Source organism: Penicillium macrosclerotiorum (genome assembly GCF_028827735.1).
Source record: "Penicillium macrosclerotiorum strain IBT 26536 chromosome Unknown utg000003l_segment0_segment0, whole genome shotgun sequence".
NCBI classification, from domain to species: Eukaryota; Fungi; Ascomycota; class Eurotiomycetes; order Eurotiales; family Aspergillaceae; genus Penicillium; species Penicillium macrosclerotiorum.
Genome location: NW_026643083.1, coordinates 859,955 through 884,554, shown reverse-complemented (window position 1 = coordinate 884,554; position 24,600 = coordinate 859,955). Strand labels below are relative to the sequence as shown.

General features: G+C 52.0%; 9 protein-coding genes across 9 annotated transcripts; 5 read left to right on the top strand and 4 right to left on the bottom strand.

Annotated features, from left to right (window-relative positions):
* Window positions 1-252: 252 nt before the first annotated feature.
* On the top strand, window positions 253-913 carry N7462_003211 (putative GPI anchored protein; the record flags this gene model as incomplete). Its single annotated transcript, XM_057074937.1, has 2 exons — window positions 253-550; window positions 612-913. 2 exons carry the CDS (start codon window positions 253-255, stop codon window positions 911-913), a joined length of 600 nt encoding a protein of 199 aa, XP_056934442.1.
* A 531-nt stretch (window positions 914-1,444) lies between these two features.
* On the bottom strand, window positions 1,445-2,854 carry N7462_003210 (DUF3431 domain-containing protein; the record flags this gene model as incomplete). Its single annotated transcript, XM_057074936.1, has 3 exons — window positions 1,445-1,541; window positions 1,616-2,167; window positions 2,280-2,854. The coding sequence occupies 3 exons, from the start codon at window positions 2,852-2,854 to the stop codon at window positions 1,445-1,447; spliced, it is 1,224 nt and encodes a 407-aa protein (XP_056934441.1).
* Window positions 2,855-4,176: 1,322 nt separating this feature from the next.
* On the top strand, window positions 4,177-4,428 carry N7462_003209 (uncharacterized protein; the record flags this gene model as incomplete). Its single annotated transcript, XM_057074935.1, has 1 exon — window positions 4,177-4,428. One exon carries the CDS (start codon window positions 4,177-4,179, stop codon window positions 4,426-4,428), a length of 252 nt encoding a protein of 83 aa, XP_056934440.1.
* Window positions 4,429-10,950: 6,522 nt separating this feature from the next.
* On the top strand, window positions 10,951-13,081 carry N7462_003208 (uncharacterized protein; the record flags this gene model as incomplete). Its single annotated transcript, XM_057074934.1, has 2 exons — window positions 10,951-11,331; window positions 11,540-13,081. The coding sequence occupies 2 exons, from the start codon at window positions 10,951-10,953 to the stop codon at window positions 13,079-13,081; spliced, it is 1,923 nt and encodes a 640-aa protein (XP_056934439.1).
* A 1,809-nt stretch (window positions 13,082-14,890) lies between these two features.
* On the bottom strand, window positions 14,891-15,208 carry N7462_003207 (uncharacterized protein; the record flags this gene model as incomplete). The annotated part of the gene is made up of 2 exons (XM_057074933.1): window positions 14,891-15,120; window positions 15,148-15,208. 2 exons carry the CDS (start codon window positions 15,206-15,208, stop codon window positions 14,891-14,893), a joined length of 291 nt encoding a protein of 96 aa, XP_056934438.1.
* A 190-nt stretch (window positions 15,209-15,398) lies between these two features.
* Window positions 15,399-16,466, bottom strand: N7462_003206 (J domain-containing protein; the record flags this gene model as incomplete). The annotated part of the gene is made up of 2 exons (XM_057074932.1): window positions 15,399-15,990; window positions 16,228-16,466. 2 exons carry the CDS (start codon window positions 16,464-16,466, stop codon window positions 15,399-15,401), a joined length of 831 nt encoding a protein of 276 aa, XP_056934437.1.
* A 2,008-nt stretch (window positions 16,467-18,474) lies between these two features.
* htz1 (histone H2AZ) lies at window positions 18,475-19,244 on the bottom strand (the record flags this gene model as incomplete). The annotated part of the gene is made up of 3 exons (XM_057074931.1): window positions 18,475-18,722; window positions 18,790-18,859; window positions 19,146-19,244. The coding sequence occupies 3 exons, from the start codon at window positions 19,242-19,244 to the stop codon at window positions 18,475-18,477; spliced, it is 417 nt and encodes a 138-aa protein (XP_056934436.1).
* A 314-nt stretch (window positions 19,245-19,558) lies between these two features.
* On the top strand, window positions 19,559-20,332 carry N7462_003204 (PHO88 family protein; the record flags this gene model as incomplete). Its single annotated transcript, XM_057074930.1, has 3 exons — window positions 19,559-19,575; window positions 19,651-19,811; window positions 19,947-20,332. 3 exons carry the CDS (start codon window positions 19,559-19,561, stop codon window positions 20,330-20,332), a joined length of 564 nt encoding a protein of 187 aa, XP_056934435.1.
* A 2,579-nt stretch (window positions 20,333-22,911) lies between these two features.
* gpdA (glyceraldehyde 3-phosphate dehydrogenase GpdA) lies at window positions 22,912-24,350 on the top strand (the record flags this gene model as incomplete). Its single annotated transcript, XM_057074929.1, has 6 exons — window positions 22,912-22,923; window positions 22,988-23,023; window positions 23,093-23,106; window positions 23,180-23,243; window positions 23,394-24,252; window positions 24,322-24,350. 6 exons carry the CDS (start codon window positions 22,912-22,914, stop codon window positions 24,348-24,350), a joined length of 1,014 nt encoding a protein of 337 aa, XP_056934434.1.
* Between the last annotated feature and the right edge of the window lie 250 nt (window positions 24,351-24,600).

Below are 24,600 nucleotides of genomic sequence, written 5' to 3'. Positions count from 1 at the left end.
ACGGCACAGTCGCTGCCCGGCAAAAATGCTGGGATCGGCAGGGTTCAAACAACGACAACGGAGTCAATTTTTAGAAACAGCAGTTGGCTTTTGGCGCTGAAGATAACCTATAAAGATCTCTTCGTGCACCCAAGAAATCAATAGTTCTCCATCACAGATCTCACGATCATTCAATTCAAACGTTCTCTTTCTCTTCTTCTGGCGTAAGACTTCCAGTATCAGATCTCCTTCTGCCAAATATATCCGTCAACCATGCGTTCTCAAGTCCTTCTCGCTTTGGGTGGTCTGCTCCTGACCGGAAACCTTGCAATTGCAGCTAAGCTGGAGCATGAAGACGTGTCCAACCGATGCTGGGATGCCTGTGGCCCGGTAGTTGGAATCTCGGAGCGCTGCGACCATCAACATGACAGCGACTCTGCAGAGTTGAACTGTATCTGTACTTGGGATTCCGCCAAAACACAAATTCCCCTCTGTGCCGCCTGCATTTCCGTGTATGGAGACTCCGATCAGGACGAGGACCATGATGAGGATTGGGATGAAGATGACAACGGTATAGTTCCCAAGGCACGGATGGATCATGACTTAGTATTCACACTCATATCTTTCTGTAGAGGCTCTTGACCTGGTCAGATCATGCAACTTCAGCACCACCACGTACAACGCGGCAGCGGCCACTACGCTGTCTGCTTCTGCTACCACCACCGATTCCGCTGCGACGACGGCTACTGCCACCAGCGGCGCTGATTCGACTGGAGGTTCAAGTGGAACATCAGCTGGATCTTCCTCTGCGACCGGATCTTCATCTTCGTCTGGAACGGCATCGCCGACTGAGACTGGCGCTGCAGCCGATCTGTCGGCTCCTGCAATTTCGGTGCTCGCGCTAGCGGGACTGGTTCCTTTGGCGTGGCTGTAAAGATGGCCGAGGGCCTGTCAGGGCATTCCGAACACCGGCCTGCCGGAACTGAGGACTGGGATGGAGGATATCATGTGCTCATGCTTTGATTGAATGACTTTCTTTTTTGTCAGACTATAATGGACTTTAGGTACAAGCCTCCAGAATGTGATATCGACTTTGAAATACCTCTTTTTCTTTGAAGTTCATAGCTTCGTTTCTTATTTCTGGAATCAGTACAATGAGTCGAGTGCTCTTTTTCTCCTCTGGCACCTCTCAAATTGCAGACTAGTCAAATCTAGGACTCATAGGGTGAGCTTAGATACTACCAAAAGGCCACGGGATGAACAAAAGGAAAAGGAATTGCGAACCGAGTTCATTATGATTATTATTATTGTTATTATTATTATTATTATTATTAATTGGATATCAAATCAAACGCAAATGGCATGAGGGTATCTATTCGTCAAAGTGCGTCAACGCTATCGAAGGCACAGTATACGTACACATAAATATCGACATAAAATAAAAGAAAACCGTCACATAGCTCCCTCAAAAGTCATTATCGAGCCATCCAAAGGTCTCATCGAAATCGGGATCCCAATCCATTCCATACACGTCCTGGTAGCACTGTTGCTGGGAGGGACAGCTGGAAGCAACACTAGTTAGCTCGGCACTTAGGTGGCCCTTCAACAAGACCAAACAGAAGCGGAGAACACTTACAAGACGGGTTCCTGTCCAAAAATGATATGCCACAGATACTCAAACACCCGACCGCTGGTATCGTCATCAAGCTCCGTCTGCATGAGCCATTTATGATATGCTTGATAGTCACTCAACGGCCGCGCATGCACTTGGGCTTTGGTCACGGCGAATTGGGCGCAACATGGAGCGGCCACCACCTCGGGGATGTTGGTGTTGTTGAAGATGCCCATCCAGGCGCCCGCAAAGGCAATTTCGGTGGTGCGTCCCTCAAGTTGGCGGAAGGGGTGGACTTCATCCGGACAACCCGGGCTCCAGTTGCAGCGCAGGTTCACGTATCCCGCCTCTTCCAGGAAGGGCAGCTGAAGCCGTTGGATAGTCAACGCATTGTCTTGCTCCCAGAACTCGACGTGTCCGCTACTTCGGTGCGCGTGCATGAAGACCATGTACTCGGGGAGCTTGTCGTAGTGATCGATGATATATTGAAGATAGACATTGCTTTCTCTGCCCTTGTTTTGCTGCACGTGGAACTCTGCATCGGGATCGTCCACGTCGTAGACTGCATGCTGCCATCTAAGAGATCATCATGATTAACATGTCTGATTTCCCAAGTGGGCATTGGAATGGCCCCCGATATTGAGGGTCTTCATTCGAAGAAGGAAGATCAAGCATCTGGAGAACTTACTCTGGCAGCTCCTCCTCCAACCAATCGGTGTCCTCCCATAGTGTCCGTCCCATGACTATGATACGATCGGGGTACGGCGAAACTTTTGGTCTGTGAGGCTTTGGTTTAGTGGGAGGATTCGGTTTCGTCTTGGAATTCGACTTCAGCCGGCCGTTTTTTGGATCGGGTCTGATGACTTCCATATCATCGTCGAACCAGAAGGGATACTGATCAAAGAAGTCATCTTCCGCGCCGGGTACGTCGACGGGGATGGACTTGGGCTGGAATTTCGATTTGGCGGCGGGCGGATTCGTCGGTGTGGGGTATGACTTTTCCGTCGGTCCGCTGGAATGCGACGCCGCGATTGACGACAAAGGCAGAGGTGACTCGGAGGACGAGACCGCCTGGGCTTCGTACCCACGAGGGATCGAGACCAGCTCGATATGTGCCCCGTCGCTTTCGAGAATGAATTCGGGGGTCAGATCAAGGGCCTGACCGGCGGGCCATTGCGACTCGAGAGAACCCAAATGGTTCCTCACAAGTAAGACGGCGCCGACAAGAGCGAAAGCGATGAACAGGCGGAAAGCGAGGCGCATCGTTTGGAGCCACGAGGTCGACAGCGACAAGATCACGTTTCCACGCAAACTGTCGTTCTTCGACCACAATTTGAACTTCCCCGGTTTCACCGTCTCACGATCTCACGATCTCACGATCTCACAGATACTCCGTACTCTGTACTTGATGTTGACGGAACCGGTCCAGCGCAAACGAGCCAGCAAGAGAGAACTAAGTGAGATGCTCCGAAGCTGGGTCTTTCCGACTTTTTATCCGGGTTCATCCTTCTCACCCAGCGGTTTTCGAGGGTCCCATTTTTCCCTGTCTCCCAATCCGTCGTCCATGTTCAGCAAACCGGCCCCACTTGTGTACCGTACCAAGCCCAGAGCCACGACGCCTCAGCCGATCGGCACTTTCGCACTGGCGCACTCCGACGGTGGCTGCATCGTATGCGCGTCCCCCGGGTACGGACCGGAGAGCCTATTTTGGGCGTCAGTGCCCCAGCTTCACGACCGTACGAGCCCCCGCTGACGTAGACTCGCCTATTCAAGGTATCTGGCTGGGAATTCATGCCCACGAGAATGGCCTCGCAGCCTCTCTAGACCCTGAGAAGGGCCCAAAAGGGGCCCCATTGCTTTCGAGACTATTGAAACCGGAGCTTCCTATCGGTGGCCGCTTAGCATTCAGATTGAGTCGGGTGGGGAACGCCAAGCTGATCAGTTATTCGTAAACCCCCGGCCGCCCCAAAACCGTGGATTGTTTCACGTTGCATGCCTGTTCCAGACTTACTCTACAGGCCGCTTCACCATTTACCACGCCCCGACGGTTCTCCTCTGAACCTCATTGGTACCTGAGCCATCAAGGTTGTTTTTCCAGGGACTAGTTCAAACAGTCCGACAGTTGCTCCTCATCTGCGATTGGGGAGAGAGCGTATTGCCTGCCCCTTGACCCTGGATCGACCATCACAAATGCATTGCAACACCGTCAATCTTTTGACCAGACAGGCAAGAGCAGTCATCAACAGCAATTGAACTCCGGTCCACCGACGGGGGGTTGCGATACGAGGATAATGACGTTGAAAGAAGTTTGTCGTGTTGACACCTTGGCCTGATGAGCTCGGGGCCTCTTCGTCTGAGCCCTGCTGTAGATTGCTGTAGATGCGGAGTCAGTCTCTCCAAAAGCCTCCCTCCCCGCCTCCCTCCCTCTCTTAGGTCTATGCTTTCTGGTTTGCGATATCTCTGCTTTTTGCTCTCTCATGCACTATGAAACCCGACCAAGAAACCCCAGACCCGTCAACCTTGTCATGAAAAACAACTCTAATAATAAACCCTCTTCCTCCTCGGCCCTAGCTAGGGTCGACAACATGGAAGCGGAGAAATTACCAAATCAATTGTCGGTTCAGGGCTCAGATATTCCATTGGATGTGCTTAGAGGAAGCGAAGACAAGAAAGAGGAGTGTAAAGAAGCTCCACGTCTTCTCGAGATGCAGGTGACGTATGCACGTGTGCCGCTTGTACCCGACAGGTCTAGAAGCACCCCTCGTGCTCCGTCCACTGGTCTGGGCTTCAGTATCATTCCTCTGCATACTCCGCATGGGTCACTGGCTGCGTGTTAGGAATAACAGTGGCCTATCTTCTGCCTTCTATCGCATAGGCAATCATTGTTTCCGAATTGGTCTGGTTCCCGGCTATTTTGTACCATCCCTCCCCTTCCCTCCCCCGGAGCTTGTATCTACTTGAGATCCACAGCTACAGCCCGTCTTCTACTCCCGTGCTAGGTAGCGAAGAATCGAGATATACACTTCCATAAGACATCCCAAGTTCATGGGACTATGGAGACTAGGAACTTCCACCCCATGTTCGACAGGCCCGAGAAGGGGACGGCCCGCGACAAGCAGCTGACCACCCGGGTAATGGCCATCAGGTGGTCCCGAAGTAAATTGCCCATATTCTTCCGTCGTTGCGACATGACATGGGGTCAGGAGGGGGGTATCAGGAGCAGGATAGCTGCTGGACAACCGAGTCTAGAGCCCGGAGATGATCAACAGCCATGGCTTAGGTAGAGAATAGCATGAGCAGGATCTGGTCTCTCCGCGCTCGTTAGATCTTCATTGCCCAGCAACGCCGGGACTGGGTACCCGCTATGACAGTTTGGAATAAGCACATCGGAACACGCGTTATCTAGAAAGAGGCGAGGGTAGCTCATGAACAAATCTTTCGGACTTGAAAACAATATCAAAAAGAGAGCATGCAGGTTCTCCAGACTTTTCGAGACTCCATACCTATTGATAGAGTCGCGTACCCCCGTCTTCCCCGAACGGCACATAGAACCTAGCCTACTAGTAGGTGCTAAGCACTAGACGACTTCCATCGACAAAGGGGGGTTTCACTTCACGTGAAACATCGGCCCAGTGCCATGTGGCCCCCGTTGAGACTCAACAGGGAATGCGATAGTAGTCGTCTGTGCGGTGTCCAGCACACTGGAATGAAAAGGAATTATAGCTAATAATGATGGGATCGTCTCCCGTAAATCATCCTCCTTGCTCCATTTTTTTCTGTCCACCGTCGGGCCCCGGTGATATTAAGCTATTGAGAGCATGGGATCACCAAGTCAACTGTGCTTCCCGTCATCCATGAAGGATCGCCGCCTCTAACGGACGGACAAACGGCTAGTATTCTTAGCACCTCCTCTAAGACTAGTTCTTACTACGAGAGGGCTTCCTCCTTCTATTTTCCTGTCTCTCCCTCTTTCTCTGTGTATGTCTTTCTATTATTGTTTAGTTCCACTTCTCGTTCTTGCCTGTTCGGGCGTGCCGGGCTCGTCGGGATTTGCTCTCGACTCCTCCGTGCTGGGAATCCAGCTTGGATCCTAGATTCAGGAAGACACCGGCGGTGCAGGGAACAGCTTTCATTTCCCTCGGTATCATCACGTTCACACTCTTTATTGATGCCATATTTTCATCGATCCCCCCTGACTCTGATGCCAATGGGGGCGGTGATTCATCCTCTCCCCGAATTATCGTATCCCTCTTCATACCACAGAGTATCTGAAGATATGGCCAATTCCTTTTTCTTGGCTTATGACTACAAAGACCGGGCACTGCGAAACGAGATGTCTCTGTTTCGGGTACGGGGAGGACAATACAGTCCAATGATTACATCTTCCCCTCCCAGCTAGTCGGATATTATAGCTGACTTCATCTTTTCACAGCTCAGGCAGGGAGATCTTGAGATAGGTGTTCTCCGACTTGGAAAGTCTAAAAAACATCTGTCTCAAGAAGCAAGGAGCCCGCCAAACGATCTGCTCATGAAAGTCTTTCCCTGTCGCCAGTCTCGACCGAAGGCTTTCGTTGCTTAGGAGGGGAACATCCCGAGGGAATTGAGATATGCGGTGGTTAACACGCAAAGGCTAGGTATTTGATCGCCAGATAAAATGAAATTGAAAATGAACGACGATCGTCAACTAGTTCACGTATATTTCAAAAGGGGGTGCAGAGAGGGGACTGGTCCACCGAACACTATCCTCCTAAGATGAGAGGAACCCCCCCCCCTCTACCCCCGGGGGAAGACATGATCGTCTCAGTGGTGTGTTCACCTGTCAATCCTTCCGGGTCAGGATCATCGGCGTCAGTATCGCGACTAAGCCCGTTCGTTTCAATCGCGGGAGATGATTCAAGAAGGGGAGAGAGGGAGTTAGGAGGGAAAAGGCTTAGTTGTCCAATATGACCGGACCGGAATTCTAAAGCCTCCGAGGAGCTTCTCCGGGCCACGAGGTCGCCACGCGTGGCGTCGAATGAGAATCTCTTGGCTTTCTCCGGCTGGTTAGGCCGTGGAATGGCTGTCGGTGGACAAGAACCAGGAGGATAGGAGGATAGGAGGAGGAGAGAAGGATAGGGGGCGTAGAGGGGGACCCAGGGACTCCACTAGCAGGCGACCATCGGAATCCGACGTTCCCACTGGCAGCTTTCCAACCCGCCTCTAGCGGCTTCTAGCTGGTGTTTGGGCTTCGCGGCGCACGTTATGCGGGTCCGGGAGCTTTTTCTTGGGCGAAATGAACTTGTTTTGTTTTTTTTTGCGTTCTTTTTTTTGGGTAGGAGGGGGAGGGGGTTTTCTTGGTTTTGTTTTATTTTATTGCTTTTTTGTCAATACTATCCCTCGTTGGTTCAAAATTGACAATTTGGAATTTCGGAGAATCAAACGGGGAGAAAGGGATGGTCAATTCTCGGCCAAGTGGGCCTGGCGTGGTATACCAACTTAGCACCATGCACCGTCAATCAGGGGAACTTTGCGAACAGCAGAACCAAGGAAAAAGTACTGCGTTCCTCCGTCCTCCGCGGCTGCCGGGAGAGGGGAATCGCTGGGCCGTCCCGTCGAACCAAACTATTGACGAAGCAGGGCAGGAGGTGGGGTCCAGCCTTCAGCTCAGCTCTTCCTCAGCACCAGAAAGAGGATATGTGAAGAGAAACGAGGCATCCATTGGGTGTGCAGTGTCGCGAAGACGAGTTTGCTTCCTGCGCAATGTATGGAGTCCGGTGTGCCGATATATTGTGACCCGACGGAAATTGAGTGGCGAACGATTGTCCAGATTGAGGGAAACCGAGTCAGAGTGTACGCAGCATTCCGGAGCAAGGGAAGTAAGGAAGACCCTAAATGAGGCGAAAAATCGAAAAAGAAACAAAAAGCAAAAAAAAAAAGGAAAAAGCAGAAAGCAAAAGAAAGGGGAAAGGAGGCAACAACGCTTTTGAAGAGTGGATCAATCGGTTCCTTTGGAGGAAAGAGAGTAGGAACTAATTACGCCAGCCTCCGTCCTGTCATGACAGATGTCTATTATAGTCTATGTTACCATCGACGGAGCAATCACATTTATAGTCAATGGTCGATGGGCGAGAGAGGGAAAAGAAGGGGAAGGGGGGTGGCTGAAAGGACAGAACAGAGCAAATCTAGATGTTGCTACTGTACTGCAGGGATCGAGGAGACGCACTGGCGCCTGCGTATCAAGTAGAGTATATCTCAGGGCCGAGCACGAGGCAACAGGCGAACTGAGAGCGACTGGTCAGATGTCAATTTTGAAACAGCTCGTGCGATCCGCGGGCCGTGGTTTAGTGGTACATATCCTCCGTACGATGGGGGAAGGAGGAATTAGATGGAGTCGGTGCACCCCTCCCTCCCTCCCCTACCTTGGAGTACGATCATTTCTGGATATAGAACAGGGTACAGAGTACTCTGCGGATAATACTGTTTCTCGAGTCCATCTTTCTTTTCCTTTTCGCTACCCTCGCGAACAAACGTTTCGAATGGACAAGTATGAGGAAAACGTGGTAGACCCACGTTCCCATCCCCGAGAAATAACAGCATTAACATGAAATCCCCATGGCACTGTATATACAGCACACTCCATCCTCTCTAATGATAGGCGTCCAATAATAGGCACTGGTTGGGGGGGCGCCCTGACGGATGTATCGCCTGTGTTTCCCGGAGCCCACACCTGGGGCGGAGACCCAAATCCCCACCGAGGCGCTCGGGAGCAGTCCAGGAGAGTGGGTGCACGGGCGTCAGGAACTGGGACGCGGCCAGGAATGACGGACAGGGGAGCCGAGCGGCCATTGGGGCTCGGGAAGCAATGGAGCACGGGAGCACCGCTGATTCGGCGAGGACGCAGAGGCCGGAAGGAAGCCGGTCCGTTGATGTCCACGCAAGACATCGTCAGGATCAGGGGGTTTAGGTGGAGGAGACGAGATGAGGGGGCCGATCTCTGTGGGAATGAGGATCAGGGATGGGCGAATGATAGGCGAATGATGGGCAAATGGAAGGCAAATGGAAAAGGGGGAGGGACCGCTTCGAATAGAGTCCAGATACATAGTAGCAGTTATACTCCGGATAGAGAATGGAGTCCATAGATAGTCGCAGTGGCCGCAGCGCAGCAGATCGACCATGGGGGACCAACGGGTCAATGCAGACAAGACATACCTTGGAGAGGGGAGAGACAAATCTCAACTGCCTCTCTTCCCAAGACGGGGAGGCCAAACGCGTTGTTATGGTTATTGTTGTTCTTATTGGAATCGACATTGAGGATTCTCATACTTCGTACTTTGACCCCCCCCCCCTCCCCGTGTCAAATGTCGGGAACTAAACCCAGGGGCAGTCTAGTCCGGCGGAGTCAAGCGACTAGAAGGTCAACCGAAGACAGACAGAAGATACGAAGACCCGATGCGGGACCTGCCCACGAACCAACGCTCTTCAACCGCTGTCCGAGAGAGACGGGAGGACACTTAGAATGTTCCGGGAAGTCACTAAGGTTCTTTAGTCGCGATGGCACTGGACAGGTGGGTTCGACCAATCTCATTTTGCTCCGAGCCTAGTCACTCGCCCTCGTCCCCCCCGGTCGTTGACCCGAATAATACGATGATATGCTTATAGAAGAATATGATAGAAATGGTGATATGATTGGACTGTGAAATTGTTAGAGTATCCAACTCTGTCCGGATATCTCATAGGTGACCCCGGGACCTCTGACAACGGGTCAAGGTCGTGTACGTTCCTCGTTCATTTTCCGACTGGGGAGTGGCCGTCTTATTTTTGGCTCCTCCTGAGCCACGAGTCTTTGCCACGAGACACTAGAGTTCCGAAAGGGAGGTCCCTGGGTCCACGGCCGACGAGACGATGTCCTCATCACGTCCGCCCTTGCCTGGTTTGGGGTTAGTTTGGAGGGGAAAGGTGGAGGATGCGTTCCCCCCATCCGGGCCCCTTGGTCGAGGATTCCTCCTTCTAGGTGGCTCTAGTGTAGCTAAGTAGGGGATTAGTGTCCCGATGGGGAGGGTCGACGATTCTCGGGTGTTTGAATTTTTCGAAATTCAATTATTCTCATTTCGGAGGCGGAGGGCGGATCACGACTCTGTCGCGGTTGGCGGGTGTCCACGGGGGGAGCGACTATATAATATCGGGTTGGCCGCCGATGGTTTCACCACGTCTTGGAACCTTTGACCCCTCGACATCTTGTGATTCACTGTCGTTTGACGACCCGTTTCTCTCCTTACTCTTCCTTCTCGAGTCCCCTCTTAGTCTCATCTGGTATGGTTTTTTCTTTTTCCTCTGCGAACGGTGGTCTCTGATCCTCGCGGATCATTGGTTTAGTTCTGTCCCCGTCCCCCGTCCCCTCCGCCAGGGTTTCTAGATATCTATGGATCTATGGGAACTTCTCGATTTCTCGATTTTTCGATCTCTCGAGCTCTCCTACCTCGTCTTCCCCTTCCCTCCTCTTGTCCTCATGTGATTGTCTTCTCGAACAGAGGAACAGAGTCGACCGTGATCTATATAGAGCGCGCAGACGGGCTAATCGGGTGCTCCTTACAGTCCGCCAACCAATCGCCGTCGAGTGGAACCCGCACTTTTTTTCACCTTCTTTTTCCCACCAAAAGTCCCGTTCCAAAGCCCCCGCCTGAACGACTGAGAGATTGCCAGACTTGGGGCCTTGACCTTTTCACCTCGACTGATTTTCCTGGACGCCCCCATTCCCGTCTCCCCTTCGCCCCTTCTCCCCCTTCCCCCTGGACGGCGTGATTTGTCTTTCTCTCTAACAAGAGTAAAAAAAACCCCCCTCCAAATCCCCCGGTCATTGCCACCACTACCGTCTTCCCCCCCTCCCCCCTTTCATGACCCGAACGAGCACGACTTTGCATCCGTGAGCGATTTTGCTGTTTGGTCTCTGTCCCGGTGCCGACGTTCTTCCGCAACTTCCCACCTTTCTCATCTTCTCTTTCCTCCCTTTCTCTCCTCCCCCCCCCTCCTCCCCTCCCCAGGCCAACAAACGTGGGCCAACGCCAACGTTCATTTTCTCTTCTCTCCGTCCGGATCGGATTAAATCAACCTCTCGGATTCTCCGCCTCTCCCATGTCCGAGTAGCTCCGTGCAACTTGGACCGTGCTCGACTCCCTCCCCCCCTCTCCTTCCCTTTCCACACATCCCGTCCCTCCTTTTCTTTGACGACCGGGACCTGACACTCAGGACCTGCATTTGGACCCGGCCGTGGACGTGGCTGGAAATTTGGACTTGACTCTCGGCCTGGACTCGGATCTGGCCTGTGTTGTGGTGGATTTTGTGTGCCCACATTCTTCGGGTCCTCGGGAATCCCTTCTTCCACCATGAGTTATCAACAGTCGGACATGTATCACGACCCCTCCGCGCGTTCCCCTGGCTCTCAACGGCACCAACAACCTCTCCACCGCCAGCACTCCCGCCAGTTTGACGCGTACGGCCCCATGCCTGTTAATCTTTATGAGGACCAGATGGCTCGCTACGAGTCCGCCCGGCTCGAGCGCTTGAATCCCGCCCTGCAGCAGCAGCAGCAACAACAACAGCAGCAACAGCCGCCACCACCGCAGAATAACGCCTACGCCTATGATCTGTCCGGCTCCCAGACCTGGAACCCAAATGGCTTCGCCAACGCCCAGACCCTGGGAGGTATTCGGTCGGCCTCGGCCAGCCTGAAGCCGTCCGCTCGCGGACGCACTGGCTTACCGACGGTATGTTGCGTGGTCATGTGTTCTTTTTTTGGTTTCTTGCCCTCTCTCTTTCTGGTCTGATCCGAAAGAGTTGAAGAAGAGACTTTTTTTTTTCCTGCTTAAATTTGTTTATTTCTGCTCCCCGCTCGCACACTCGATTCCGCTTTGATCGCAATATTGTCAATCAAAACCAAACTAACGTGTTCACTCTTTTTTTCACTTGAAACAGACCTGGCTCGATCAGCAACCCGGAATGCCTAACGCTTTTTCGAATCTGGGCCCTGGTCCGATCCAGAGCAGTGCCATGCGACCGGAAGCCTCGGCATCCTCGGAGGGCGATGATGAACTTATCCCAACCGCGATCGTCATCAAAAATATCCCGTTCGCCGTCAAGAAGGAGCAGCTGGTCCAACTGATGACGGAGCTGAACCTGCCTCTGCCCTACGCGTTCAACTATCACTTCGATAACGGTGTCTTCCGAGGACTGGCCTTTGCCAACTTCACCTCAGCCGAGGAGACCGCGACGGTGATCGAGGTTCTGAACCACTTTGAACTGCAAGGTCGCAAGCTGCGGGTGGAGTACAAGAAGATGCTCCCCTTACAAGAGCGGGAACGCATCGAGCGGGAGAAGCGGGAGCGTCGTGGCCAGTTGGAGGAACAACATCGACCCATGGCGTCTTCACAGCTCCAGACCCAGAGCTCCATGTCTTCCCTCACCTCGCACATCCCGGCGACATCGCCCTCACCGGTTTCACAGCGCGGCCAGAAACTGGGTAAGTCGATCAGGCCCTTCCCAACGCCCGAAGGGGACCTGGTTGCTCATCATCCCCACGAACCTGTAGAAGTCGACTTGAACGACAGCCAGACTCTTTCTTACTACTCGCAACTTCTCCTGTTCAAGGAAGACACCGCTCGTGATTCCGTCATCTTCCCGCCCAACCTTACCCCGTCCCAGCGACGCACGGTTCACACCCTGGCCCACAACATGGGGCTCGCCCATGCCTCCCGCGGGAATGGCGATCAGCGTCAGGTTCAGGTCTTCAAGGTCGCGGCAGGCACCAACGTGAGTCCGCCACTGTCGTCCATCCCCCCGGCAGTCCAATCGGCGGACAGTGCTCGCCGTGGCTTGAACCGCGCGGCGACCATTGATTTCAGCGAGGCCCGCAACGAAGGGGGTCCCGGCGCGTTCAACACTTTGCGGGGCCAGACCTCGAGCTTCCTTGGGGTTCTGGACTCCCCCGGCAATTATGCCAACACCCAGAACCTGCGGGCCGCCAAGTCTTTCGCCGATCTGCGCTCGTACACTCCGTCCCCGGTTCCGTCCTCTGCCAGCTTTCCAGCCGCCCTGCAGTCTAATGGCACCCGTCTTCAGTACGAGGGTGCTCCGACCGGTACCTCGAACACCCCGACCCTGACGTCGGCGCCTTCCGGCTCATCCCTTGGTATGCAACGTGATGATAATCTGCTGGTCAACAGCCTTGGTGGTCTGTCTCTTGGTACGGGCATTGGCGGCCCGAACGCGAGCCCTCGGCGATTGCGCGGTATGTTCTCTTGGGAGCAGGACACCCAGCCCTCGTCGGCCGGTGCCATTGGAAGTAACCGCGGTATGGGAGTGGGACTTGACAGTACCCAGCCCGAGCGCATGCCGATCAGACAGCCCCGTGGGCCAACCCCCGAGAAGGGTCCCGGCTTTCGCCGTCAAAACGGACACCAGCCCCGTGGCAGTGATGAACTTCGTACCAGCTCAGGCGTTGAGATCATCGTGGAGTAGACCGACCCGGTTCGATCTTCCTCCTTGTTCACCCCTTTTTTAAAAACCTCCATTTTGTGTGATTGTTGGGAAATTCACCCTTGAAGAAAAAGAAAAGGATGAGAAAAGAGGATGTCTTCTCTTTGAATTTGAAATGATGCCAGACTTCTCCTTCGACGTTCTACTTCTTTTTCTTTTCTTACTTTTTTGCCAGCATCCGACTGATTTGCCGCGAGACGAATACGAACCTGTATCACGAGGCCCTGTTCTGCGAATTACCGGCTTACGATTTCGATGAGGGATGACGAGATGACAACAAAAAAAAGACCAGAAAACCCATTGTTTCGCTGATCTATCCACTATCCACCTTTACTAGCCAGAGTTTAGACGTTATTTTCTTGTTGGGGCAGCCCAACGTGACTTTTTTTTCTACTGTTTGACCGCAGAATTTATTTTTGGGGTCTGCGATTTCGAGTCTTTTGATGTGCAACACCATGGGAATCTCTTTTCACTTCGTTGTGTCTGTGCTTATCCTGCCTGGCGATCACCACTCACGATTATGGTCTTCTCTTCAAATTGTGGAATATCATTTGTTTCTTCCAGGAGGAAAGTGTGTTTTGTGACTCGCTGGGTGTGTTTTCTTTACTTTCATTTCTATCTTTTGATCCTTTCCCGCGGGCGCCCGTTTTTTTGCATGCAAATCTTGCCATAGCTTTGTTACTTGGTGTCCCCCATACACTGGTCTTCCGGCAGATGAATCATGATCTATGATTTGGATTGGACTGGACCTGATGATGACCTGCTCTTAAGAGCTGGTTGGTCCTGTTCATGTTTCTCTACTGCTGGAGGCCCGTGCCGCTTGGTGACGCGGGATGCTTACGAAGAATGACCAAAAGAACCCTGCTCCACGGAACAGGAGACACGACAAACCGCATTTGCATATTCTCTGCCTGTTTTAGTTTGTACATGGAGGGGCGACTTTCGCATCTGTTTAATGTTTCTTTTTATCTTTCTGTGGCTTGCCCTTTTTCTAAAATCTTTTTTGCTTTCCTCTTTTCTCTTGATCCTTTCTGTTTTGTCTTCTCTGGCGGGCTGAGCAAGTCCTCTAATGTGGGCGCATCTCAAGGGATTCAACCTTGTGTTTCGTTACCGGGGACTTTGGCTGTTGCCTCTTCTTTCTGTGATTCTGATATGCCTGCTGTGATGAGCATGTCTGGCATGCTTCTATTTGTCAATTTCTTCTTCTCATCTGACCTCTTGCCTCCTTTTTTTGACCTTCTTTCCTTGGTCGGAAGACACTCTCTCCCTTGTACTGGGTGTCAACGTCGTCATCTCGTAGAACTAGATCCTGGACACCAAGTCACCAACACTCCTCACAGGCGACTCTATGCCATCGGTGCTTGTGTGCCTATCAACATTCTTGGTTATTGATGTCTTTGATTCCTTTGTGGAAGGGCGACCCGGGTGTTGTTTGGATCAGACAGTGATTGTTCTTTCTTTTCTTACAAAGGGCTATCTCCTGAATATCGCCCTGTTGCAGTTTCTATGGGTTTCTGTTATGGTTTCCTTGATATGCTTGCATGAACTGGACGTTCCATGTACTTGTTTCTTCTTTTAATTTTCGTTCGTAACCTATCTTTGTTCGTTTATTTATATTAATATATTGATATTTTGGATTATTTTTTCCCTTTTGTGATTTCTCAGTAGCTTTATGATTGAAGAAATGATCTTGTATAGACGCAACAGAAGTATCCATCTCAAATCTGCTTTCCCTTATGTTCTCGTATATCTGATCGATAATCTTGAGAGCTCCAGACTCATACCGCTCGATCACATGCTTGAGTATGCCTGGTCCGTCTTGGATCCTCGTCGCCAGAGCCGCTCCATCTTCCTCAGGGTCTCACGTTTCGTCTCCCCGCTGCTCAAGGTAAATGTGACGTCTGCCCCCGTGAAATAGGCCTTGGTGGGCTTTGACACGTCATGATGGGATACAACAGCTCGCTTAACCACGCTGGAGGTCTTCGTAAAGGGATCTCCCCCGCCGAAACTGTACTGCGCCTCTATGCTCACTAGATTCCCCCTCTTACCTTTCGTTCCATTTGCATCTATCCGCCAATAAATTGTCTTGCTGCGTAATTCCTGACACATCACCTGGTCATAATAAGGCTGTCTTCGATTCTCCAGCGTGACCGATATATCACAATACGGCCGCCCCCCAAAGAAAGACAATGTCTTGTAGACGACCTGCGTGCTTTTAATCCACTGCCAATAATCAGACCCATCCTTTAAGGCATATTCCCTCCGGAGCCACAAATGGTCCCTATCCCGCTTCAATATCTCACCCATAAAGAGGGGGGTAGGTTATTCTGGTCCAGCGCTCGCCGTTAACGAGTCGAAACCGTTCCACCTCCAACACCTCCCCTTCGGAACTTAAGATAGCGAACGGTTTCCCGATTCGGCCTATAATACGGATATACCGGATATTGTGGCTCAAACCATCCCCGGAAAGACTCCAGGTCTCCTCTAGCCAAGGAATCGGACGAGCACCTTCTGGCTTTGACCAGTGCAATCGTTGGCGCGAGACATATAATCGAGAAGCTTGCTTCTGAACTCCTCTGAGGGCTGTTTTGGAGGCTGTCTTAGAAGCTATGGTTGATTCCTGAGCGGACTGCTTCGCTCGAGAGGCCCTCGGGTCCGCCTTGCCAGTGTCAGTGCCAGTGCCATCTTTATACCATCCTGCCTGGGATCGGGTCTCCCAGGAATCCTTCTTATCATCCTTTTCCTTCTGTCTCTCACGCAATATCCCTTCAAATGACATGTAATTTTGCGGGCCTTGAGGGGCTGATGTGGTCCCGCCATGCTCCCGGCTAGCGCTAGCATACTTGTCTTGGGCTTCCTCGGTTGTTGGGATGCTGGTATTATTGAAGTCGCTTGGATTTGCCGCAGTCACCCTATACGCCGCTGGCTGGATAGGATTCTCCGGTGCCTTAAAGTATAACACGTTTGCGGGCTTGTGCTGCTTTTTATCGACATCAAATCCGAGGAAAAAACCCCGGAGTTTTGAAGGGATTATAGGTAACGTAGGTTTTTTCTTGGGTTCTACTTGCTAACCGCCCCAGGATTATGCATTCCAGGCTTTCACCTGCCAGAGTGTATCGTACAGATACCTATAAATCGGGTTCTGGCCGATGGGCTCGTCAGAAAGCATCTCCCACGCGCTTTGTATATACTTGAACCTTTCCTCAACAACTTTCGATATGTTCTTCTTCTCGTCCTTCTCGAAATACTTATCGGGATGCCAAGCCAGAATTCTTCTGTGATACATTTCTTGGATCTCCTTAGTGGTGGCGTTCTTTGGTACCCCAATGATCGCATATGCGTCGAGGGCGTAGAATGTTATTCCCATCACTCAACTGCCTCAAACCAACGGAAAAACAGAGGCACGGCGCTTGCATGACACCGCACGTTCCACCAACCACCAGCACCACCACTACATAGCAAAACACAGGCAGAGAACCCCAAACTGGATGTAGAGGTTACTCCATGAAAGGAAGGCAGAAATCGTGCTATTTTTGCTATCTCGCAGAAGTGGACCATGACTGAAGTGACTACTCGCAGGACCCCACAACTAATTAAATTTAGTACTCTCAGAAGCAGTTTCTTCCAATTCCCTACCGATATAAGTAGCGGCTCCGTTGATCAGTCATGTACAAAATAACTTGGTAGTTTAGTGTATTTGTTGCGTTTATGTCAATGCACTTCATTTTCCTGTCTTTGTTGTTACAACCGGGTGGGCTGCCGTAGAATCACAATGTCATGGTCTCCAATCGAAATGATGCTTTTAATAGCTGCTAGAATCTTCATATGACTAGGGCTTCAGAGGGGAGGCGACTCTGACTCAATAAAATGTGCAGCCGCGCATCGGGGCCGTTCGAACCCACACGTAGATACGGCTCTCATAGGCGCTTTCTCAGCTTTCCTGGCCCTTTCTTTTCCATTGGCTGATCAGCTCAGCGGCAGTGTTGCCCTTTCTGGAAGAGGCTTCTCGATATACGAAAAACAGGAGTTGACAAGATTTTCCCGTGTCGGACAAACAATTTCGATCGGTTTTGTAAGAGGGATATGTTAGATCTTATGGTATCTCGGGTAAAAACAGGGTACCTAGTCTTCTAGGTGGGCAATAAATCTCCGCATTCAACCTCCCATACCCAAATCCGGTTTTTTACTATGTACATACAAAATAAAAATCAAAAGAACGAGGAGAAAGAGGGTATTTTGCTGCTCGATATGCCATTCACTTCAATTCCCTGTTAATGTCAAGTTCTATGGTAAACATTTTCCTCTCCAAGACCAGCAATCATTTCTAGAAATTCAAGTACCAGGGAAACACGTTACACCCAACCAACCTTCTTCACTTCCAATTTTGTTTTTCTATTTTTGCCTCAGGGAAGAAGAATATGCCCCCCATTGATTACTCACAACTTACCGGATGTTCACTGACGAGCGATAAAAAGCAGCGAGGGATGAGCACTAGAACGGAAGGAGAGCGCCAAGAGTTGCCAGGCAATACAATCGGGTACGTTGATATGCATCTCCTCGGGGCCGGCGATCCGGCCTCCGTTGGCGGGGCGTTTCCGCGCTTTGTTTATTATGGTTCTTGGTATGTCCCTGTCGATCCCCCGGTCCCATGCACGTCGACCTTGTTTCGCGTTTCCCCCTCGTGCTCCGGAGCTAGTACTCCCCTAGGCCCGCACTAGCCTGGGATAAATACAAGTTCTGTGCCTTCATGTTCAAAGGGTCTTTTGTGATTGCTGCGGGTGGCTTGGGGTCAGTGAGTCATCGTCAATGCTGTGTTTTGGTGTCTAGCTGTCTCTGCACAAAAGGTCTCTCATGCCAGGTACTGGGCACAGCTCGCATTTGTGGGCGCAGCTGGTAGGAATGTCAAATACCCGGGAAGAGGGCTTTTGTTTATCGATTGGTGTATCACTGGGGAGACAGCCCTCGGAGATGCTACGCAAATCTGGAGGTTTATCAATGGAAAGGAGAGATTGAATCAGAAAGTAGTAATTTCCCACACTACCAGGATATTCCCCCCATTTTCCCATTACAGCGCCCTGTGAAGTCGAAATAGACATTGAAAAAAAAGAATCAAGCAGTCAAAAGCGAATAGCGATAAGAGAGAGAGAGCAAAAAGAAAAGAAGCCGGGGAATAGACACAATACACAAAGTCGTGCGCCGTGAAGAACGAAGATGATAAAAAGGAAGACAGGAGGGAGAAGGAGACAAAGCTCAGCGGTCGTGGGCATGGTGACAAGTTGGCCCGCCGACGCCGTCAGTCATCGACTTGCGTATCATTTCCTGAGAGTCGTTTCGGAATTTTCAGGGGGGTTTGATCATCTCCCATATACATCCGCTTACAGCTCGATCTTGCCCTTCTTCTTCTGCTCAACCTTCAGCAGGAGGGCGCGGTTGATGCGGGGCAGGACACCACCAAAGGCGATAGTCGCCCGGATCAAAGTGTCCAGCTCTTCGTCACCACGGATGGCCAGTTGCAGGTGACGGGGAGTGATACGCTTGACCTTCAGGTCCTTGGCGGCGTTGCCAGCCAGCTCCAGAACTTCCGCAGTCAAGTACTCGAGGACAGCAGTCACGTAGACAGCAGCTAGAAATTTGTCAGCATCAAGGCCAGGCCAGGAAGGCTCCAAGGGGGGCAAGGGGAGAGAGCATACCCTTAGCACCGACACGCATCTTGTTCTGAGTGTTGTTCTTCAAGAAACGCTTGACACGACCACAGGGGAACTAGAGTAGAGCGAGAGAGATTAGCGAAGATGATCCCTGGCAATTGCGAACGGGCGCGCGACGAGGGTGGCGATGGACACAAGAGGAGATCGATGCGATTCAACGGAAGCAGGATGCGCAGGAAAAGATTTGGAAAAGACCACTAGGGGCGTCGGTATGGTGAGGGGGAAGCGTTGACTTGACGCGTCTTGATCATGAGCGTGACTCTGTCGCACACATCCTCCATCATGGCCACGCACCCCGTGAGGTCGATCGCCATCCACCTGCGCAATCCCACTGCACTCACCTGTAGACCAGCCTTTGCGCTGTGAGACTTCTGGGCCTTCCCCGCAGAGTCCTTGGAACCACCCTTTCCACCGATCGACTTTCCCTTTCCGCCAGGCATCTTGATTTATGGAAAGCTTGAAAGTTGGAGTCGCACAGAGATGAGGAGCGCAATAATCAGTGATCGCAGGTGATTAGAACGCGGGAGGGGGTGGGATAAGATGAGCGATCGGGGAAAGCGGGAGGCGCGTTGTTGATGGATGGTGAAGGCAGAAATGTCCAACCGGCCCCGGTGACCGGGAGAACAGTTGTTCCGAGGCCACGAACGCCAGGTGGCCCCGGGGAAGTTTCGTCGGTTTTGTGTTTCCGCTCATCCCAAACCTCCGTGCATCATCTTCCTTAAGGGTATAAGGTTCAAGGTTCAACGTCGGCAACATGGTCTCTCCTCAGATGTATGTTCTCCGTGGATTCTCAGGATGATCCAATAACTATATCCCATGTGACCCGACTGATGATCGATTGCGCAGTACAAACCTGGCCATCATCTTGGTGATGATGCAGCTGGCCAAGAAGGTGCCTTTCGAGGACCCCGACGTCCTGATGCTGGTGCGCGGCCTTTACGTTCTGTCCAACGTCCTGATCCTGGGTCTCTATCTCTACACCCAGTCCAAGATCAGCAGCAAAAAGGGTAAGTGGCACGCGATCGCCCCCTCTCCCCTTATATCTATCAATATCAATACTTGGGAGAATCTCCCTATCCCCCTTCTTCATTCTCGGGTGATCCGGTGATGTATTCAAGCTAATTTGCATTTCTACGATCCAGACATGACGACCCTGAAGTACGTCGAGCCCGCCCCCATGGGTACCGGCGAGGAGGCCAAGCCTGTCACCACCACCAACATGGACTATGACAAGTCGCAGCTGCGCCAGTTAATGCGCAGCCAGCTGATGGGTGTTGGCATGATGGGTGTGATGCACCTGTACATGAAGTACACCAACCCGCTGCTCATCCAGTCCATCATTCCGCTGAAGGGTGCCTTTGAGTCCAACCTGGTCAAGATTCATGTCTTCGGCAAACCCGCCACCGGAGACCTCGCCCGTCCCTTCAAGAACGCCGGCGGCTTCATGTCCCAGGGTCAGCCCAAGAGCGACAAGGCTTCCATCGAGAACGCCGAGAAGAACTACCGTGGCGGCGTTAAGGAGGAGTAAGTGGAGTCCGCTCCTGTAGCCTCTGGTCTGGAGGGGGAGATTGCATTCTAGAAGGCGGCGGGTCAGGTGGAAATTCGAAAGGCTTTCTTTTATTAATCGCGATCAATCCGCCATGGGGAGCATCTTCTCTCTCCCCCTGTGGCTTCTTGTCACGGGCGCTTGCTTCTTCTGACTGTATTATATCTTCCTCGTATCCTACTGAGCCTCCCCCCGCCTCCCATAGATGGCATTGACGGCATTGACGGCATGAGCAACTAGAATCTGGACCCTCACCCTATCATAATTCATACTTCTGCGCCCTCCCTTCCTCATCTGTTGTACTCCCCAATAATGCGATCTGGCTGCGAGATCTGGGCTACGGTGCGATTGCCATCTCGGTGGCGGTGCATCTATCTGTAGGCTTCCATGTCATTCCATGAGGATTTTTTGCCTGCGCCGATGTCCGGCATGTCCAGTCACCGTCCATTATGGTCATCATCGTAGATAGGAGAGTTCCAAGGTGCAGAGTTGAGCGCGTGGGACTCACAAATCCAACAATTGGAGCGGTCAGGGTCCTACCAGATACATCACACGTCGTGGTGGCGAAGTACAGAGTGGCCGGGGGAATGCCGATTTATAAGCCAGGCCTCCCCAACGCCAACCATGGGGCAATTGTTGTGCATTTCCAATCTGTACCATCGAGCATTTCTTTCAAACCAGAGAAACCAAACAAAACAGAGCAAAAAAAAACCTGTCAGACCCCGTGCAAGCTCTGGGGCCACGAGAGGACTCTCCCGGTGACTGCATTGAGGGCGGAGAGCCTCTCTTATACACCGGCCCATCCACGGGCGGTCCACCGCAGGCTCTTTTGAGTAGTTCCCCGCCGCATGCGGGCATGGGCTAGAGCTAGACGATGCTGTGATTGATCGGTTGGGCTGAGCTGTGCCAGAGTAGTTGGATCCCGTAATAAAAAAAATAAAAAAAAAAACGAAAGAAAAAAAAAAGAACATGTTATTTAGTTTCTTCTGTGACAGAGCTGTCAATCCATTGAAAGCGAGTGGATCGAAACAATACCCCGTATGGAGAATGCAGGATTATAGAGGTACCCCCGATTGATCACCTTGTATAGATCAGGGAGTTCTCCATGGATGGTATAATCAGCTTGTGGCAATTATGGAGTCCAATGCAAGTTACCATTTGACGACCTATCACCTATCCCATCATACAATGCGATCGAGAGTGTGCGAATCGAGCGAGATCCAGTGCACGGAGACCTGTGCCCTGTGCTGTCTCTAGTCGTGGCATCATCCATTCCTGCCCTCGGCCCACGTTTCGTCGAGATGCGTTCGCCTCTGATGCAAGGGGACGATGAGGTACTGAGATGCATGCTAGATCTATGCTCTAGTCGATTTTATGGACATTCCTATCGTTATTCCGGTAGTCTCATTCCTGTAGGCCCTCCTATAGTCATCGTCTCCGATTTCAACGGGCGCATCGCCGAACACGGGCCACCGGGCCAACATCGGCGGGAACCCCTCCATGACGAAACTGCCCCGATGTCCTCTGCTTTCCCCAGGCTATCATCGGGATCGTGCCCTGGCTACATTATCGTGAAGGCCCCTCCACACACCCGAGCCCGTGCCTGGCAAAACATTCTCGAGAGCTGCTCCGAGGTTGGACGAGAATGAACGAGGATCAATGGATGCTCATTGGCAGAGCGGAAGCTACCGAGGGGCAGCTTGCCTGGTAAATATCGTGACTCCTCCTGCTTTGCCCGGTGTATGAAACCGGAAATGGGGTGCTTAGGGGGGGGGGGGAAGCTCTGCCGGCGGCAACGATCGGGAAACCGGCGAACCCCAACAAGCACTGTTTGGGGGGGGAGAGAGCACAAGAAAAAGGAGAGGGCCTAGTACATGTCATGTCGGTACATTTCATAGTGTGATATTAGTTTGACCCATGTTGGTTGCAAATGATCGTTCATCGCGCTTCTCGGTGTCCATTTAGAGATGCGGTATAGCGATGGTATGGTAATTCGTGACTGTAAGCAGGCGTACAGCGTACCAAGCATCCACTCCTCCGAACACCTGAAGTCAGGCCCGAGAGCCTCGGAACGGACGGTACCGTACGGTATGGTTTTGTCATTCCCGTCCTGTAATGCCCTGGAATCACCGAAGGAGGGGCAAAAGGGTGATCCCGTCGTTGCGTCAGCCCATTCGATCCCAAGCCGCTGTGGGAGCCCTCTCGATCATACTTTACCGTTGCTTCCCCCCATCTTTCTTCCTCTTCTCTTCTTTCTCTTCTCCATCCCCATCCAACTTCTTTCACTCTTCCCAATTCCCAAAAGGTATGCATCAACGATCCCCGTGCTACTATTCCCCTGCTCCCTCCCTGCCCCTCCCTGCCCCTCCCTGCCCCGCCTTCAGGAAGCCAGAAGCTACCCCTCCTCGCGGTCGGTGGTTGCTACCATTCTTCCTTTCTCCTCTCCATCAAAGCCTCAATACCATTCTGTTTCTCTGTCCCTCTCTCTGTGTGTGTGTGTGTATGTGTTTTTTTTTGATCCAGTCACTGACATAATTCCCAGAATTAACAAAACCGCCAACATGGTCCCCAAGGTACGCGCTCCCGTCGCACGGCATGGTGGGGTTCCGAGTATATACTTATCTCCCTCCCCAACAGGTCGGTATCAACGGTTTCGGTCGTATTGGCCGCATTGTGAGTATTCTCCCCCCAATTCCTCAGCTATTTCGTCATTTCTTGATTAGGGGCTAATACGTCTTTTAGGTCTTCCGCAATGCGTAAGTTCACTTCTATCCTGCTTGCAACCTCGCATCTCGTGGCACGAACATATCACCCTAACACGTTTTACAGCATTGCCGCCGGCAATGTCGATGTCGTCGCTGTCAACGACCCCTTCATTGAGGTCCACTACGCTGTATGTCTCCACCTGATCTCCCTTTTTGCCCTCATCATGGTGGCGCAGCCGAAGCTGCAAAAGCATTACCCCCTCCTCCTTTCTTAGTGATACTCCTGCATGAACGATTACTGATCCAAGTTCGCGCCTCTCGCGCGGCTTCAACTCTAGGCCTACATGCTCAAGTATGACAGCACTCACGGCCAGTTCAAGGGTACCATCGAGATCGATGGCACCACCGGCCTGATTGTCAACGGCAAGAAGATCCGCTTCTACGCTGAGCGTGACCCTGCCGCCATCCCCTGGTCCGAGACCGGCGCTGCCTACGTCGTCGAGTCCACCGGTGTCTTCACCACCCAGGAGAAGGCCGGCCTGCACTTGAAGGGTGGTGCCAAGAAGGTCATCATCTCCGCCCCCTCTGCCGATGCCCCCATGTTCGTCATGGGTGTCAACAACGACTCCTACACCTCCGACATCAACGTCCTCTCCAACGCCTCTTGCACCACCAACTGCCTGGCTCCCCTCGCCAAGGTCATCAACGACAACTTCGGTCTCGTTGAGGGTCTGATGACCACCGTCCACTCCTACACTGCCACCCAGAAGACCGTCGATGGTCCCTCCGCTAAGGACTGGCGTGGTGGCCGCACTGCGGCCCAGAACATCATCCCCTCCTCCACTGGTGCCGCCAAGGCTGTCGGCAAGGTCATCCCTGCCCTGAACGGCAAGCTGACTGGCATGTCCATGCGTGTCCCCACCTCCAACGTTTCCGTCGTTGACCTGACCTGCCGCATCGAGAAGGCTGCCACCTACGATGAGATCAAGGCCACCATCAAGAAGGCCTCCGAGAACGAGCTCAAGGGCATCCTCGGCTACACCGAGGACGACATCGTCTCCACTGACCTGAACGGTGATGACCACTCCTCCATCTTCGATGCCAAGGCCGGTATCGCCCTGAACTCCAACTTCATCAAGCTGGTCTCCTGGTACGACAACGAGTGGGGCTACTCCCACCGTGTTGTTGACCTGATCTGTACGTTTTCTCTTACTTCCTATTTCCTTCTATACTCATCCATGATACTAATTTGTCGTTCTCAATTAGCCTACATCGCCAAGATCGATGGCCAGTAGGAATCAGGACAGCGTCCTGGGGTCAGAAGTCTTCTTTGAGGTTGCTGAGTCTGCTATGAAAGATACTGGCACACAAGCCGATGTCTAAGTGGAAGACTTGTGCCTTGTAGAAAAAAAACCAACCGATAACGTCATATTAATGAAACAAATACACTTCTTCATGTTTATGGATAGTTTCTGGCCCATCACGTAGGATTGATTCCTCGCAACACCGATTTAATTTTGTGTAAAAATAGAATGGGTCTAGCTA